Below are 18,070 nucleotides of genomic sequence, written 5' to 3'. Positions count from 1 at the left end.
CTATTCGCACTGATCTTTCTCCCCAGACACTTCTAGGAGGCAGGATCCTTATATTTTAAATGCAGAAACTGGTCTGGGTGTATGGCTTAGTAGAGCACTTGCCTAGTTTGTGTGAGGCCCAGGGTTCAAGAGCACAGGGAATAAATAAATTAATGACTAAGTGCAGAAACCTAAAGTCATTACCTTTTACTTCTCTGCCCCATCGCTAACTCTAGTTTTCACTTGGAGCCAAGTCTTGATTTCTTCCCCTTGTCTAGGGCCCTCCAACTCTTTTTTATTCTCTCTCATGTACCAAGAAACAAGGCACAGAATGGGCTGCAGGCAGACTGGCAAGCCCCGGCCTTGTTTTACTTTAAATTAAAACATTTGCATCGTGCCTTGAGTACCTTTGATCTGGGCCTGGACTGGATTTCTTTCTTTCTTTTTTTTTTTAATAAGAGTAAATTAAAGAAGCCTCTTAAAGTTAAGGAGTATACATTTTTATGTTATGTTATCATTTAAAATGTTATTGGAGCTTCCTAAGCATTAATAATAATAATATTAGCTTTCCCTTTGAAGAAGTACTATGCATTATTTATTGAAAAGTTAATAATTCCATTTCATTACTTAAAACTGAAAAAGCCTTAGGGTCTCCAAATTGTTTTTAGTCAGCATACCTCAGCAATTGTTTCCCAGATTTCTAAGCAGGGAGATATAGATAATACACAATATAAAAGGCCCATGCAGACTGGTTAAAAGAAATAAATATATATGTATATATATTACATATATATATATAATATATAACATATATGGAGAGAAAGAGTACACACACACTTTGTGGACACCAAAGTGCATAATATGTTCTGGGTCCTTTTTATCAACCTGATCAATTATTTTTAAAAATTGAAAAAACTCTCCAAAGTGATATTCGATAAACAATTTTTTTTAATTGAAAAGACTCTGAAGTGATATTCAGCACAGCATAGCTCTCCTTAACCCGGGCTCACCTTTTGATAATCAAAAGAGCATTTACAGAAGTATGAGACAAACACAATTATGAAAGTAAAATGAAGGACCTAAATAAAAAATCATAGAACAAGAGGGTAATTCTATTCACTCTTTCATATTTCATTATTTGATAACATCAGAAGATGAATCCATCAGAATTGCTTTGGCAAGTGCAAACAGAAGTATGCCTGATCAATATTTATTAAAACCTTCAAAATGGGAGAAGGAGTTGAGCAGACTTCTTAATGGACTGAATAATTATTCATATAAATGGGCTTTGACCAAAGGCAGTGCCAGACCAAAGAGACACAGTTTTAATTGTACTGAATTTAAAATGCAGATCTTCCTTTATCCCTGCTGTAGAAAACTTAATTTAAAAAATTATCTGATGTAGCGGAGAGTGACATATGAATCCTTAAGTTGTCGAAGAGGACATTTAACCAGATATTTATAAGTTTAGAATGTATTCCAAAGGTGGAAAGAGCAAAGTTGCTAGCTAAGGGAACAAAAAGACATCTTCTTCCCATTCCAGTGACTGTAACCAAGCCTGGGAGCGCATCATCTCAATGGTGAAGGGAAATCTCGGGGGAATTTCTCTGTTTTGAGTAATTATATTTTCTGAAGAGAATTAAACCCAGGCTCTGGCTGTTGCTGACTATCAAAAATGTCAAGATGTGTTCCTGAGAGGAGTGAACACAACTGACTTTAACTTTTAAAATGTCCCCAGGAGGGACACGCCCATTAGCTAGAGCATGGTGTTTATCAGAACTGGACCAAAAGGTAACTGTCATTTTTTTTTTTCCTTTGGTGGTGCCGGGAATCAAACCCAGGGCCTCGCACAAGCTAGCACATGCTGTACCACTGAGCTGCACTCCCAGCCCGGCAATGGCCATTTAAGGATAGTGCCATACTTTATGTAAAGACAATGTAGGTGGATGACCAAAGGTGCCCAAGCATACGTTAAAACCACAGACCTCCATGTTCTCCTCACCTCTGTTCATCTAACTCTCCCACTCACTGTCTGGAAATTACTCAGCTTTTCTCTACCTTAGTGTTCTTATTCCTGAAATGGAAATAAGTTCCAACTCATTTCAAATTAGAATGTTCAATCATGTCTGTAATAAACTCTAAACTCTTTGAAGGGGAAGATAAATAAGAGCAATTATATTATATTTTTAATAAACTAATTTATTCTTCTGACACGTAGGATTACCATCCCTTTTATTATTGGTCTGAAAAATACACCTGAGCTAAGACTACACTTGTTTGGAAGCATTTCCAAATCAGTTGCTAATGCATCTTGCCTACCATTGCTTGGTGAAAATCAGCATCAGCTGATTAAAATGGAAGCCCCATGATGTTAAAGGACCCAGTAGGGGATGCCATCAAGGTTGCAAACTCCAAAAAGGCCAGCAGCATTTAAGTTGCACCTATAACCTCTTCACTTTTCACATGGAAAACAGATGTCCAAAGAACTGACATCATTTACCCAAGGTCATGTAGCTAGTCAGAGGGAATGAACGGCACAACCAGGATATGAGTTTAGTTGATCTCTTGAGTATTTACCTCTCAAAGTCTTTCTGTTGTAACCACCTCTCAATTATTTATGGGATGATTATCTAGTTTATGGATTATTCAGTTCCTTTCTTTCCATTTCCATGCTTATTATCATACGTACCACTGGGTAGGCAGAGAAAACAGGAGTTGAATGTTTCACCTGATGTTGTAGTGGCCCTTTTACCCCTGAGGTTTTATTAAAGTGTTTGAAATATGCCAAGTACAATTCAAGCATCCCTAATCTGAAAAATTAAAATATGAAATGCTCCAAAATCCAAAACTTTTTGAGCACCAACATGACACCACAAGTGCAGACTTCCTCACTTGACCAGTTGCAGTCAAAATACAAGCTCACTAAAAATATTATATAACATTACTTTCAGTTTATGTGTATAAAATATTGTTAGTCAGCTTTTCATTGCCATAACAAAGTACCTGAGGCAAGCTACTTATAAAGACAAGAGGTTTACTTAGCTCACAGTTGTAGAAATTCAAGGGCATGGTAGCTGAACCTGCTCAGCTTTGATGAGCGTGGGCCCCTCAGCTGGATCACATCATAGTAGATGGCAATGGGAGGCAGTTTGGAGGAGTGTCAGATCACATCTTAATTCAGGAAGCCAGAGAACAACTCAAGGGTCAGCTCCAGGCTTTTCTAACAACTGATTCTCAAGGAACTCACTCCAGGAGACCAGTATTCCCCTCCTAGGATAGGGGCAGCATCCCCAATGACCCAAGAACCAACTAACAGACCCCACAACCTCTTTAGAGGTCCCTCCTACTACTGCTACCTTGGGGACCACGCCTCCTAACCCATGTGCCTTTGGAGGGACACTCAAATCACATTCAAACCACAGTGTATATTTGAAGCAAATGTATTTCAGGTTTAGATTTGGGTTCTATCCCCAAAGCATATACATACAAATATTCTGAAAAAAAACTTTTTAAATGTCTGAAATCCAAAGCAGTTCTACTCCCAAGCATCTCAGATAAGGAATATTCAGCTGATATTGGCTAAAAGTAATTTGGGGAACTACAGTCACTACTAAGTTACATCCGGTCCCTCTTAAACTTGTATTTCAGAAGTCAGCGCTTAATTCTCTTGTTGACACCAATACAGCTTTATCTCAGGAAGGATTAAATGAGAAAGTCTTTTTTACTGAGACATAATATTCCCATGGATTTATGAGGTATGGTATGATAATTCAATACCTGTATATAGTGTGTAACAATGAAATGAGGGCAATAAGCACTTCCGTCTACTTCTACCAACAGTGGTCACCCCATGCGCTCTAGAAAGCCACAACTAATTCCTCCTGTGCAGCTGTGTTGGGTGCCCTTCCCTGACTTCTTTCTGTGCCCTTCCAGGGCTCCTTCCAGTGTCTAGTAACCACGTTTCCATTCTATTTTTCTCTAAATCAACATTTTGCTTTCTGTAAGTGAGTGAGAACACATGGCATTTGTCTTTCTGTGCCTGTGACTTATTTCACTTAACATAATGACCTTCATCCAGCTCCATCTATGTGGCTGCAAATAACATTATTTCACTATTTTTATGACCAAATAATACTCCATTGTGTATATATGTCACATTTCCCTTTGGCATGCATCTGTGGATGCTGCGGTTGATTCCTTATCTTGGCTATTGTGAATAGTGCTGCCATAAACAAGACAGACATCTCTTTTAATGATTTTGTTTCCTTTAGAGATATACAGAATGAGATTTTTGGATCATACAGTACTTCTCTTTAGGTTTTTCATGCTGTTTTACAAATAGCTATGCTAATATACATTCCCACCAACAGTGTAAAAAAGAGTTCCCTCTTCAGAAACAGTCTTTACAATGAAAACACTTGATTACTCAAAAGTAATGAGTCAGAAGGGCAGTCAACTTTAAAAAAGGGAAAAAAAAGGTACTCATCCATGAATTTCCAGCTTGGAGTAGCAAAGGAAGAAAGAAAGGTAATAAAATGAAATAGTCAAAACTCTTTTAGTAACTCCTTCATTACACACTGTTTAAGTTTGTATCATTTAATTCCCAGGTCAAATCCAGTGTTTGTAAATTTAACTACAAAGTCCATGTAAATGAATTCTGGCTTTCCACATTACTGGCTCATTCCATTATGATAGAAGGCAAAGAGTTAGTATGGGAATTTAATTTCATTTATATTTCCAAAATCAGGACTAACAATGAATTAGCTATACAAATATTCTTTGAAATTAGTACTTTTTCTTTTTACAGTTTCCAATATGTATATTCTGTGGCTTTGGAATATGTATATTCACTTTGAGGTCTTAGACAAATCACGCATATACTTTATCTCAGTTTGCTCGTCTATAAAATGTGGAGAGCTGTACCCATTTCAAAGTTTCAACTCTGTTGATATATCTAAAAGCTAAACATTATTATTGACGTTACTATGATCAAGACAGATTCTAAAAGCCAGCATGAAACGTACCTGCGCCATCAGCCAACCTTATTCATGGGCTCTCCATCCATGGATTCCACATCCATGGATTCAAACACCCAAGGATCAAAAAATATTAAGGAAAAATATTAAACATACAGATTTTTTCTTGTCATTATTCCTTAAATAAAACACTATAACAACCATTTGCATTGTATTTACATCATATTAGGTAGTACAAATAATTAGAAATCATTTAAAATATGGGAGGGTTATATGGAAATAATATGCCATTTTATATAAGGGCCTTGATCCTCCAGATACTGAAGGACAACTTGTATTTAAAAGCAGTTTTCATTCAGGGATCTAGGACTCCGAATTCCTCTAAGCAAAGGAAGACAAATGGCAGAGCTTTATCCAGAGATTGTAGATAGTTCTATAGTCAAGGCCTTCCTATCACCGCTATACCCAAAGCCTACAGGTACAGGAAGGAGAGCTGCAGTGGGTGGGAGTAGATGTTTTAGTGGTGCTTTGTCCCCTAAGTTTACAAAAAAGGAAACTGAAACTATTTGCAGTCCTTCCAGAGAGGCAGTGTTAACTTCCATGCTGAGTTTGCCAAAGTGGGAGGTGGGGCCCAGGATGCGAGACTGAAACTCCCCGGATGTCTTGTCTGTGAATACATGAGCAGCTCTTAAAGGTCAGAAAAGTACTGATACTCTATAAAGTAAACAGTAACAGTTTGTTTATATACACTGAAAATCAAAAAGCAACCCAGCAGCACTGGAATACTACATGGTGGAAGGTGGAGGGAACTATTCAAAAATATGCTAAAATGTGGCATGTCTTTTTTTTAATTTGTTCTAATTAGTTACACATGACAGTTGAATGTATTTTTGACACATGGTATACAAACGGAGCCCAACTTCTCATTCCTCTGGCTGTCTATGGTACAGAGTCACACCCGTAGTGTAATCATATAAGTATAGAAAGTAATAATGTCTGTCTCAGTCCACTGACCTTCCCACCCGACACACCCTCCCCTTTCCCACACCCACTCCCCTCCCCTCTGCCCAATCCAAAGTTCCTTCATTCTTCCATACCCACTCCCCATTTATGGATCAGCATCTGCTTATCAGAGAAAACATTTAGCCTTCGGTTTTTGAGGGTTGGCTTAATTTCACTTAGCGTGATATTCTCCAGCTCTGTCCATTTACCTGCAAATGCCATCATTTCATTCTGAGTAAAATTTCATTGTGTATATATACCACATATTCTTTATCCATTCATTTGTTGAAGGGCATCTAGGTTAGTTCCATAGTTTAGCTATTGGGAATTGAGCTGCTATAAACATTGATGTGGCTGGGTCACTGTAGTATGCTGATTTTAAGTCCTTAGGATATAAACTAAAGAATGGGATAGCTGGGTCAAATAGTGGTTCCATTCCAAGTTTTCTGAGGAATCTCCGTACTGCTTTCCAGAGTGGCTGCACCAATTTGCATTCCCCACCAGCAGTGTATGAGTATCCCTTTTTCCCCAGTAAAATGTGGTATGTCTTTATGATGGAATTATATGAGTAATCTTTTTCCCTTATCATCTTTCTGTATGCTCCAGGTATTCTATATAGTACGTATGTTAGTTTTCCAATCAGAGAAATATAAATTTATTATAAAACTTTAAAAAGATATGCCCGCCCTACCAAAATGACCTTCATATCATTTTAAATGGTATGAATGTTTTCAGACAGAGTCCCTGGGGGAAGTGTTGCAGGGTACCTTTATTTTATTCATTTATTTTTATGTGGTGCTGAGGATCAAACCCAGTACCTCACATGTGCTAGGCAAGTGTGCCACCACTGAGCCACAACCCCAGCCCCCTGCCATAGGTAAAGTAAGGGGCCTGGGGGTGTGGCTCAGTGGTCGAGGGCTTGCCTGGAATGCGTGAGTTCCATCCCCACCACACACACACACACACACACACACACACACACACAAAAGTAAAGGAAAAAAAAAACATAACAACAAGAAAAAGCAGAGCGAACAGTGTATCACTAAAGCAAACATGAGGAAGATAAGAGAAAATGATCTGTTTGCAGCAGAACGAAGTGTCAATGTTGTCTGTTATAGACTGTGACCAGGAGGGCCAGACTGTGTGACATCACACACTGCTTCTCTACCACGCTACCCCTTTGCCCTCTCTGCTCACGATACTTTGGGACCTGCTGCCCAGAGGCACACAGCAAAGGATGAGAGAGGCCACGGAAGGCCCACACTTCTTCGCAGACTGCTCTGTCCACCAGGGTGATGTGAAACTCTGGTCTTCAGATTAGGGTATTGGGTCCACGTCTAGCAAGCGACCCCTGAGTATCACAGGCTCTGAAGAGGCTTGCTCTGCAGGTCCTGAGCTCGAAGGTGTCTAAGTTCAGTGTGCTCATGATCCCATGCAGGCAGCTGAATGAAGTGCCATCTAGTGCAGACGTGGCGCCTGGAAGCCACGGCCGCTCCTTTGATGCTCGGTGATAAAGACCAAGCTTCCCTTTTCCTGGGGCCTCGATGTGTGTGATCAACAATTCCCCTGGTGGCTGACGTGACTTCATTGGGTCTGTCAGGGTTCATCACGAGGCCCTCTAATTGCCCGGTTCAGGCGTTTTCCTAGTTTCTCTTGAGGGCACTGCACAGCACCCTTCCCACCTCCACGTCTCACTGTGGCTATGCCAATTCATCAGTCTCTGCTGCTGGGTGCCTTTCTGAAAGAGAAATGAATTTCATTCCGTCTTTAAATATTTATGGTCCTTTATGATCTAATATATCATCGTGGTTATAGGGGAATTTTTTCCCTAACTATAGAAAAATACACCATCAGTTACCTGTCAATTTTGTTTAATAACTCGGCTTTGCAATTCTGGCACACTGTTCATCTGAAGCTGTTGAGAACTCTCACAGTCTCTCAGGCCACTTCGAAGTGTCAATCTGGGATTTATAAAGGTCTTCATTGCACACAGGATATTGAAACATTAAGGACTTAAGTGGCATGCCCTCCGTCACTGTCACACCAGAAGATCCGGGACTAGCAATCCAGGCATCTTCATCTTGTTTGCTCCCAGCAGGAAACAACAGTCTCTGTGGAAAACCAGCCAGCGTCCCTAGAAACAATTCATCAGACTTTTCAAAAGAAATCCAATTTCATCTAGGCTGATGGGCTCAGTGTTACTTCTTAAGATAAATGAGAAAAATATTAACATTATAACGCAAAGAATTCCAATTCTTTTGGTTCAGTCTCAGTGAAAAGCATCACGACCCTTTACACCAGGCTCCTGTGGTCTTCCCTGAGGCTTTTAGGACCTGGCAGGAGGAGATGGGTATTTATTCCCCAAGGAGACTCTGGCTCGAAGTCCTGGCTGGCTCAGAAGCTTTGGCAGTCACAGTATCTGTGTCAGGGCCTCTGCACTCTGCACTTTTAAGAAACTCCCCAGGGAACTGTTAGTGAGGCCCTCTGAAGTTCAAGAACCACCAGTCTAGAAGTCCCTTCTGACTTTGAAAGCATCACAAGCCCCACGCTCTCGTTCCATTTGGTAAATCTCGATTTGCATGTGAGTTCTTCTCACACAATTTTTACATGTCTGTTCTTAGCAAGTTTCCTAAACAAACAGCTCTGCCCCTCATCTGTATAGCTAAGGGAAACAGAATTAAATTATTTAGGCCCTCACTTCTTAAAACAAGAGCCAGTGTCAGGCAGGAGGCTATTGTGTGCCAGGGAGCATGTGGAAATGGGACAAATATGGCGCATCTTCCTACAGCATAAGATTTTCTCTAAAATATTATTTGTAAACACTACTGTCAAATATTTTTAAATTACAAGAGGGGTATTGAGGAGTGGGATGCAAAACTCACATAGGTACCATGCCAAACATGCAGCTTCAAAAATGTCCTGACTGTAGCTAATGTGGCTCCCAGACCCTTGGCCTGGAGGTGGTTCATTCTGTTCTTCTGCCAGAAGTGCTGTGTCACATTCAAGGTCACCCCTGACCAGTGGTTCCTGAATATCAGGTTCCCTAGCATTAAAATGAACACTCCTTAGCAACCACTACAGAAAATTAGTCTGAAGAGGACCCTCTAAGGCATGCCGAACAGTTTGCTCCCAGGAGACGCTCAGAGAGTCACTCATAAAATGAGTGTTTTTATTCCTGCTACTGTTCAGGGAATGTTGACAAAAAAGTATTACTCTGCAGGGCGCAGTGGTGCACACTATGATCCCAGTGACTCGGAAGGCTGGAGGACCCCAAGTTCAAGGCCAGCCTGGGCAAGACCCTGTCTCAGGAAAAAAAAAAAGTGTTACTTCTCTTCTTCTCCAATTTTTTAAAAAGTATGTTAATTAGAAAAGTAGGGTGAGCAAGCAAGAAAAAAAAATCATATAAAAAGTTACCAGAACTCTTCTTGATAGCAGTCCCATCATGTCAGCAATTTTTGAAGTAGTTTCAAAACCACAGACCTCCTTGAATATATTCCCCACCCAAGGATGGCTTCATCTTTCCTTAGGATATATATATATATATATTTTTTTTTTTTTTTTCAAAATGTTCCTGATGAAAAAGAAACAAACCAAAGGCCCTTAATCCAATAATACAGGATTTCCAAGCCAGTGACCCTGATGACGATTTGTGAGGTCCCTGTACCTTAGCGTTTCCTCGGGCCTGCTCCCTGGTCTGTCCCTCTGACCTTGGCAAAACTCCAGCCCTTTGCGTTAGGAAGAGAGAAGTGAACAGACCTGGGAAGGCTCTCCTGTCCTTTGCTAACGAGCTGTGGTGGCAAAACTGGTTCGGAGCCTGTGCCAAATCACCCTTCCTGGGTAGTTTGGTGACCATTCAAGTAGTAGCTTGGAGTCCAGCAGACACGTTGGGATACAGTGGTGGTAACGGCCATTTTAGGAATGGCGACTCCCTTCACCTTCTCAGACTCCCACCTTCACCCTCTCTCCGCATCGGAGAAGATGGGCGCGCAAATGCACATTTCCAAAGCAGGTTGCTCTTCTCTCCACCACCCAGCCAATGGCCCCACGGGCCAGGGGCTCTCAAGTTCCCTCCTTTAGCTAGAATTATAGCCCAGCCCGACCCAGGCCATTCCACACCCTGCCATCACCTTCCGGAAGTATGACTGCCTGGACAAAGCCTTGGCACAGCAGAGGGAGGCCCCTGGGTGGCTTACCTCAGCCTAAAGTCACAGCCCTGTTGAGCACTCTACCTCTGCTTCACCTGTCCTTTCCCAGGGCACCACGCTACTCCACTGCTCCCCCCAGTCACCAGGTCAGTCTTCCCTGTCCTCGATCATGCTCTCCCCTCCATCTGGAATTTCCCTCCTTGGAGCCCCGCCTGACCAAAGCCAACCCCCGTGAGACCTGCCCCTGGTCCCACACCCTCCTCTCAACACAGTGTGACTTTTCCTTCCTCTGCTGTCAATTCCATACACCTCACTCACGGCACTTGAACGGTCTTTTGAACTTTCCATGTCTATAAAGAAATACTAATGGGTTTGGGGTCAGAGTCCTGGGTTCCTATCCTGCTGCCGGAACTCACTGTCTTTGTAGTATTGGGCAAGTCCTCTAACTTCTCTTGGACTCAGTTTCCTTATCTGAGAAATGGGAGTTACAGATTCCTGGGTGCATCAAGGGTTGTTCAGGAAGGAACCTGGTCAACAGTAAGGTCATAATTTCTCTGCTTCTCTTTCCCTTTCTTCAGAGCTACTTGAGGAAAGGGGCCTTGCCTTGCTCATCGTTATATACTGCTATTACTTCTAGCTTTAACAAATTATTGTTTCTTTCCTAATAAGAGCTCCTCTTTATCAAGTACCACTATTCTGTGTATTAAATTAATTCGTCCAATAACCCTAAAAGGTAGGTACTGCTATTGGCCCCCTTTGGGGAGGAAAGAAACTTCTATTTCACGGAGGCTCCAGAAATGAATGAATGAGTGAGTGAATGAGTGGGGATTGAACGGACGACCCTGCCTGCCAGGGGATGGGCTGCGGGATAAGTGAGCAGTCCCCACTGCTGAGCAGGTCTGTCTCGCCCGCAGGCAGTACTACGAGATGCTCTACAACACGGCCGACGAGCTCCTGAACCTGGTGGTGGACCAGGGCGTGAAGTACACGGAGCTGGAGTACATCCACGCCCTCACCCTGCTGCACCGCAGTCAGACCGGGGTGGGGGACCAGACCACCCAGAACACACGGCTGCAGCGGCTCAAGGAGATCATCTGCGAGCAGGCCGCCATCAAGCAGGCCACCAAGGACAAGAAAATAACTACCGTGTGAGGGGCGTGCCGCGGGGGTGGGGGCCCCTTCTCTTTCCTCAGCCAGACCCGCCCCTTCTTCAGTGTGTTTTCTGGTATGTTCTGAGCTTAGTTTTGTCTGCACTGATACTTAGCAGAAAGGTGGGGTTAGGATTTTTTCTTTACTGTTGGCTTTTTATGAACTCTAAGAAAGTTTGCAGTACCCAATGTTGTGATGTAACAGCCATTTTAATGGAGTCTGTTCCCAAGGAGCTGGCGTGGGACTGGGTGGAAGGGCATGTCAAGTTATGACACTCTGAGAAACAAATGAATCAATTTGTGACATTCAGCAATGTTTTATTGCCCAACATGTAAACTTCCACCTTGGAAAGTAGACTACCACCTAAGCTTTAGTCCCTTTCTGTGACTACTTATAGGGTTCTATTACGTGAACAATAACATTTTTATTCTCTTGACCTTGTCCCTTTAGAGCCTAGTGAAATAAGTGTATGCTCATTGCTTTCTGTTTCTATTGCCAAAATCAAATAAGTGGCTTCTCAGAAGGCTGTGACTTTCAACAGATTTCCCTAACCAAAAGAGGAACTCTTCAGGGTTAGAAAAAATGTCCTTTATCCACATCCCTGAGCAGACTTGTGTGCTGTAGCTTGAACACAGGGTTTTGGTTGGTTTATTGCCTATTTGTTTTATTTCTACTCTATCAAAAGAAAAAATCCCATAAAATTAGTGACAAAAATGGAAGAATGAAAGGTGATGCAACCCTCTCCCTTTATTTTCCAAGAGAAAATAAGGGTTAGAGAATGTTCCATCTCACTCAAAACCTTATATGGGGATGATTCTGAGGTCCTCTCTTGTCCTCCCACGAGCACCTCAGTCTCTCATCTCAGAAGGCAGCCCAGGTCTGCTCAGCTGAGTGCGAGGACGACGGGACTGCTGGGACCTTTCTCCTCTGGGTGGCCGCCTGAGCCTGTTTCCGAATTGCTCTCCTGTGGTGTGGGCGCTCCCTGTGTTCCTGGCCCACTGGACCTTACCATTGTCCCCAAGGCCCCCAAGTCCTCTGCCTGCCTATGCCTCATGTGTCACCAGAGGCCACAGTCACTGACTGGGTGCATATTGAAACATACAGGAAGGAGAGCCAGGAGGACCGTGAATGTGCAGGGTCTCACCTCGTGCCCTGGTGGTGGGGAGTTTTATGCCTGTTTGCAACAACTTTGGTCTTGATGGGAAAAACTGAAAATTAAAAGATGTTTTGAGAAGCTTAACTGTAGTATGTTGCTTTTCTTGTATTCTTCATTCAGCAAACATTTCCTGAAGGCCAGGCATGTGTCGAGCTGCTGGGCCCCAGGCACATGCATACAGAGGACATCCTTATTACGTCAGAGTGTAGGAACTGGATCAAATCTTCAAGCACATGCTCAGGGTTGAGCGGGAAACCAGGTTGGCCCGTTCAGCAGCTCTGCACAGCAAACTGCACCGTGGCCTTCCACAGGCTTCTGCGGGGAGGAATGTTTCAGAGCTCTATGGTTCGGAGGCCTGGCTGGAAAGAAGTTGAATCTGTATAGGAGAAAACTGTGGAAAGCACAGTCCTCAACAAGGCCATTGGCATTAGCCCCAGGAAGGGGGGATGGAAAGAGGGCGGCCAGGGAGGTTGGAATGGGCCACTTTGGTATGAAAGCTTCTTTCTGATGGCCATGGCCTCTCAGCTTAGACTCTGTGCCTCCCTTTTCTCTCCTGCCCTCTCCAGGGGGAGAACTCCAAGTGTGGCAGAAGGGCCGGGGCAGGACTGGGAGTGCTCAGGAAGGCTTCCCTGGTGTGGAGAGACCCTGTGCTTGGGCTGACTGAGTAGAATTCCAGCAGAAAAAGGGCCACTGGGCTGCTCCAGGGCAGCATCTAGGAAAGTGGGGTCCTCGCTGTGCTTACAGTGCCGATGCCGTTGAAAAGAGTCAGTTCTGCCCAGAAGAGGGAGTTCGGTGATCTTTGTGCAAGACAGTCAAGACACATTTCTTGAAGGTTGGTACATCGGTCTTCATTCCTCAAAAGGTTAAGAATACCCAGCGATGCATTTCGTGCCTGGTGGGACGGATGCAGCTGGAGGCGGCAGGACGGTCTTAAAATCTGCTGTCACTGGCACAGTGAAGATTCTTACATGTTACGGCCCTATCTGGGGGATTTGTGAGACAGGTTTTGCACTGTTCAGCCATGACTGAAAAGTGCTAGAGGGAGCCCAGGTCCACCGAGGACAAGCCCCAACATACACACACACTGACATATAACCCCAAGAGGCAAATTCATCCATGACAACCACTCTCTAGATGGGCAGCTGCAGGTAAAAAGGTCAACAAATTAAGGCTCACCAAAGGGGCAACAAAAATAAAGCAAACTATAGTCTCATTCCTGATTATTTTTCTTTTCCCTTTTTCTTTTTATGTAAGTGTGTGTATGTACGTATATATGTATGAATGTATTGAGAAAGGGTCTCACTGTTGCCCAGGCTGGTCTCAAACTCCTGGATTCAAGTGATCCTCTCACCTCAACCTCCCCCATGCAGGAATTACAGTCACCACCACACCCAACTCCATTTTCTTCCTGCACAGAAGGGACACATGGGATGACATAGAGCTGGCCCAACCTATGCACGGGTTCTAAATCTAGGGATTCAGCCAATTGGACTGAAAATATTCAGGGGGAAGAACCACGTGTGTACCAAACGGGTACAGACTTTTTGTCTTGTCATCATTCCCTAAACCAAACCGTACAACTGTTTATATGTTGTTTACATCGTATTAGGTATTATAAGTCATATGGAGATGATTTAAAGTTTATGGGAGGATGTGCATAGGTTATAGGCTAATACAAGCCACTTCGTACCAAGTCACTTGAATGTTCTTAGGTTTGGATATCCAGAGAGGAGTCCTGAAACCAGTCCCCTGCAGATATAAGGGGATTACTGCAGCTGGAATGTTGTCACGGGTCATGGAGAAGGCCCACAAGACTGGGAGGGGTCCTGAGATGGCCAACAGGCAGAACCATGAAGAAGGAAGGCTTTGAGGTTGCATCACCCCCCGCCACCCCTTGGTGGTCACAAAGTAGCTCTGCAAGCCAAAGCAGTTCAGGGGAGAGTTTCCTTCTCTGGTCACTGTTATGTACTCCGTGGTGCTTCACAAGTTTGTCATTTTGTCCCTACAGTGAACATGTGTCCTAAATAATACTTTCCCTTTTACCATGCCCAAGGGATCAGAAACTACTAGAAGCATCTCTCCCAACTTAGCTACCTTTAGAATAAATTCCTTAAAAAAGAAAAACCAGTTTAACAGATTGGATGCAGTTAACATGAATTGGCAAATTATGTTCTCAGAACTGCTGGTAGTAGTTTCTGCTGCAGGTTTTCTGTTACTTTTAGCTGTCTTATTATCACCCGTAAGTACCCCTTTTAATTTATAAATAAAATTACGCTTTGGGTGCAGTTGTGCCCTTTACCCTATGAGCACTCATGTAAAACACCTGTCCTATGAACACAGTTATTTCCAGGGCTTTGATCCCGTGCAGTGTTTTCATAGCTACATCAAAATCTTAAAATCTTATTTCCCAAATAGAACTTTCTCGCCTTCACAGCTAATGTCCCTGCTGATTGGGCAAGTTTACCTTTCTCATGTTGCCCTTGCCTGAAGGGGACAGCCCTGCTTCCAGGCCCTGAAAGACAAGGTCATTTTTGTGTGGATCCAAATCAGCTCAAATTAAGAGCCCGGGCCAGGCCTGAGCTCCTAAGGCCACACTGTGGAGACAGGCATTCATAGAATGTGTGGTGGGACCCTCACCCTGGGGCACTACCCTCAGTCCCAGAAGCCCCAGCCCCTTCAGGACTGCCTTTGTGCTCAGTGTTTTCAGAGCCTCCCAGTCACTGTTTTGTGCTTGAGACAGCTTGGGAGGAAGAACAACAGTCAAACTGAATCGGCAACCAAACCCTAATGGCTCCTACTGTCAAGCCATGTGCCTGGATTTCTTAGCACCGATGCGTTCATTCAGTAAGTCAGGAAGATTTAATTGCCTGTTACAGCTCGGGTGATGTGGGATTCATGCAGAGGCAAGCAAATGAGACAGTCTTTGTGACATGGAGCTTATACTTCCATTTGCTTCTTCAAACTTCCACTGTGATCTTCCTCTTGTCAGAGTTCATATTCGCAAAGAATTCCCTTTCATTTAGGAAGGTATTTTATAGGAGTGACTGAGATTTTCCGCCTAACCCCCTGCTGCTCTCTTCTGAGCTCTGCTTTCCTGGAAGCTGGGGACTGTCACTATTCATGTGCCCTTGCTGGTAGGACAATTTGGCATTTCACCCTTGACCATTTCTTGGTAGAACAAACGGATCCCCACCTCACACGCTTTATGAACGTGCACCCAGGATTCTTGCACTGAGGCGTAACAGTTGCTGCCTCCCCAGGATCAGGACACAGAAATTTCCCAGGAGCCAATGAAGGAGACCAGAGTCCAGCCCAGGGTTAGCAAGACCAAGCTGAATTCACTCCATTCAGAGTAAATGTGATCAAAAGACCCAAAAGGTGGCCGTCCTAGTAGGATATGAAAACAAGGAGAGTCCTGGTCAACCGAATCTTGCTTGGAAAGCAAAGTGTGTTGAAATATGCACACCTGAGAGCAATTGTCTTAATGTGGCAGGGTTGTAAAACAAATTGGGCATAATTTGGAGGGAGGGTAATGAGGTAAGAAGAACAAGAAAATATAAAGAATCAGTAGGCTTGGCAAAGGTCTCAACTCTGTCCTAATTAGGCACAGTTGTTATAAGAAATCCGTAATTAATAAGCGTATGACCAGATGTGAAATACAGTGGATTTTTTTTTCCTGAAATAGAAGTGGTAATGAACTGTACACAGCTGGAAGCAGTTGTCCTAATTTGGCTGCGGCAGAAGGCCTGCCTGGGATTTTTGAAGAGGTGTAGTAAGATGCACGCCACAGGTTTACACCTGAACCAGCTAATCCTATTCCAGCTGGGCTGGGGTGTAATGAGATAGAGCTAATTATCAAGAGTGTAATGAGATACAAAAGCCACTGGAGCCGAGCTAGAAATTTCTTTAAAAGTGAACTAAGATGCAAACACCAGAAAAGACTTTCTGCTGAGGGAGGGAGGTGTGACCGTGATGAAATGTAAGATTCACGGGGTGGAGGCAGGGGTCGTAACATCCCTGGGCCAAAGATGCGTCTGTGGTTGAAACTATCACCAGGACATTCACACATCTGCAGCAGGAGCTCCTGGGATCCCAAGGATGACATGACCTTAAAAGCCACATCCCTGCTTTTTTAAATGAATATGCAGTTTATGTGTGTACACACAACTGAAAAAAATAACACGTCAAGGTGCTTTCAGGTGAGTGGAGTTCCCCTGACACAGGATCCCATTTAGAAAGGTGGCCTCAGATTCCTGCTGACTTTGCAACACACTAGGAGCCTGACTCCAAACAAACCCCAGGCTGAGTTCCCTTTCACAAGGATTTATTTACTGTGAGAGATCAGGAAACCATTAGCAGCCAGATTTGGATATTTATTTTATAATTGTCATGATATCATTTTAGGCCCCATTTCTTGAACAATTAAATGAGGGTCAGATGCTGAGCTAAATGTTTATCACATCATTTCATTTCCTCCCCACAATCATCCTGTGATGGAGATCCGAGGAAACCGAGGTTCACGTTAAGGACTTGGCCCCCCATTCATTAAGTAGCCATGTTCTCCCAATACCAGAGTTCAAGGTCAGAGTCCCTCTCTGGGTTACCAGCCAAACTTGTGGAGCAAAGGAAGCAGCCCTCTGAGCTCTGGAAAGTTAACTCCCCATTTCCTCTGTCCCTCTCGTGGCCCCTAGAAGGAGCCATTCCTGGACCAAACGTCCACCTGCCCTTCCCCACTCTCCTTCACCTCGACTGCCCGAGTCCACCCTTGGCCCACCTACGTGAATCCTGGAAACGGGCTGCCGAAGCTCCTGGGCTGGGTCCCAGAGGCCTGCAGAAGCAACAGTGTTTTGTAGCAGTAGATTTGATGAGAGTAGAAAGGTGGAGAATGAGGGAGCGATAGGCACAAGTCAGCTGCGGAAACAGGCCTTGTGTGGGCTTCCTGTCTTGTACCTTCATCCTCAGAGATAAAGAAGGGCCTTTCCTCCAGGTCTAGAGAGAGCTCCTCTCCCAGGGGTCTCAAGACCTGCTCCCAGGAAGGTCACAAATGCCTGCCGAGGCTCTATGACCTGGGGAGCAAGGTGGGGAAGGTCAGAGAGACCGTCCTGAATCCTTCAGCTTAGAGTAGGCAGTACTGATATCCCTTGATATAGTACAAGTCATTAAACATTAAGTCTCAGTTTCCTCATCTGTGACATGGGATAATAATAATAGCTTCTTCCCTACAGCATTGCTCTATCAAGCAGACAAAATGTTCCCTGCCTGTCATGTAATAAACATACATAATCAGTAAGAAGCATATTGTTTTGTCCATTTTTTGAGAAGATGTTGACCCAATTGTGAGACAGCTTGATCTTTGCAAGTGGCTTGAGAGGACAGCCACCCTGCCCCAGCCTGGGTTATGGCAGGAGGGTCCCGGGCAGCTGCCTGCTGTGTTTGGATGCCGGAAGCCCCAGGGATCTGGAACAGAACCAGAACCAGATGTCTTGATTTTAGGTGATTGTTTCAGCCCCTACCCCTCGAGGTGCCCCACCCAAGACACACATGGACTGCCCCCTGTGTCTGGCTCCTCCTGGGGCTTCCCTTCTGTCTGGCCTGCCAGTGTATCAATGCGCATCCCATTAACCCCGAGGTGTCAGCGCCCTCCAGGGGCCAGGCCTTGGGCT

General features: G+C 43.9%; 1 protein-coding gene across 1 annotated transcript in view; it reads left to right on the top strand.

Annotated features, from left to right (window-relative positions):
• EXOC4 (exocyst complex component 4) overlaps positions 1-12,491 on the top strand; it is a 795,814-nt gene extending 783,323 nt beyond the window's left edge. The window contains exon 18 of the mRNA XM_079150158.1: positions 11,017-12,491. Within this exon, the coding sequence (XP_079006284.1) occupies positions 11,017-11,254 (238 nt within the window). The 3' untranslated portion in view covers positions 11,255-12,491. The remainder of the gene's footprint in view (positions 1-11,016) is intronic.
• The last annotated feature ends 5,579 nt before the right edge of the window (positions 12,492-18,070 follow it).

Source organism: Sciurus vulgaris, assembly GCF_902686455.1.
Source record: "Sciurus vulgaris genome assembly, chromosome: 8".
Taxonomy (NCBI): Eukaryota; Metazoa; Chordata; class Mammalia; order Rodentia; family Sciuridae; genus Sciurus; species Sciurus vulgaris.
Note: the sequence above shows the minus strand (reverse complement) of the source record. Positions and strands in the feature narration are given on the sequence as shown.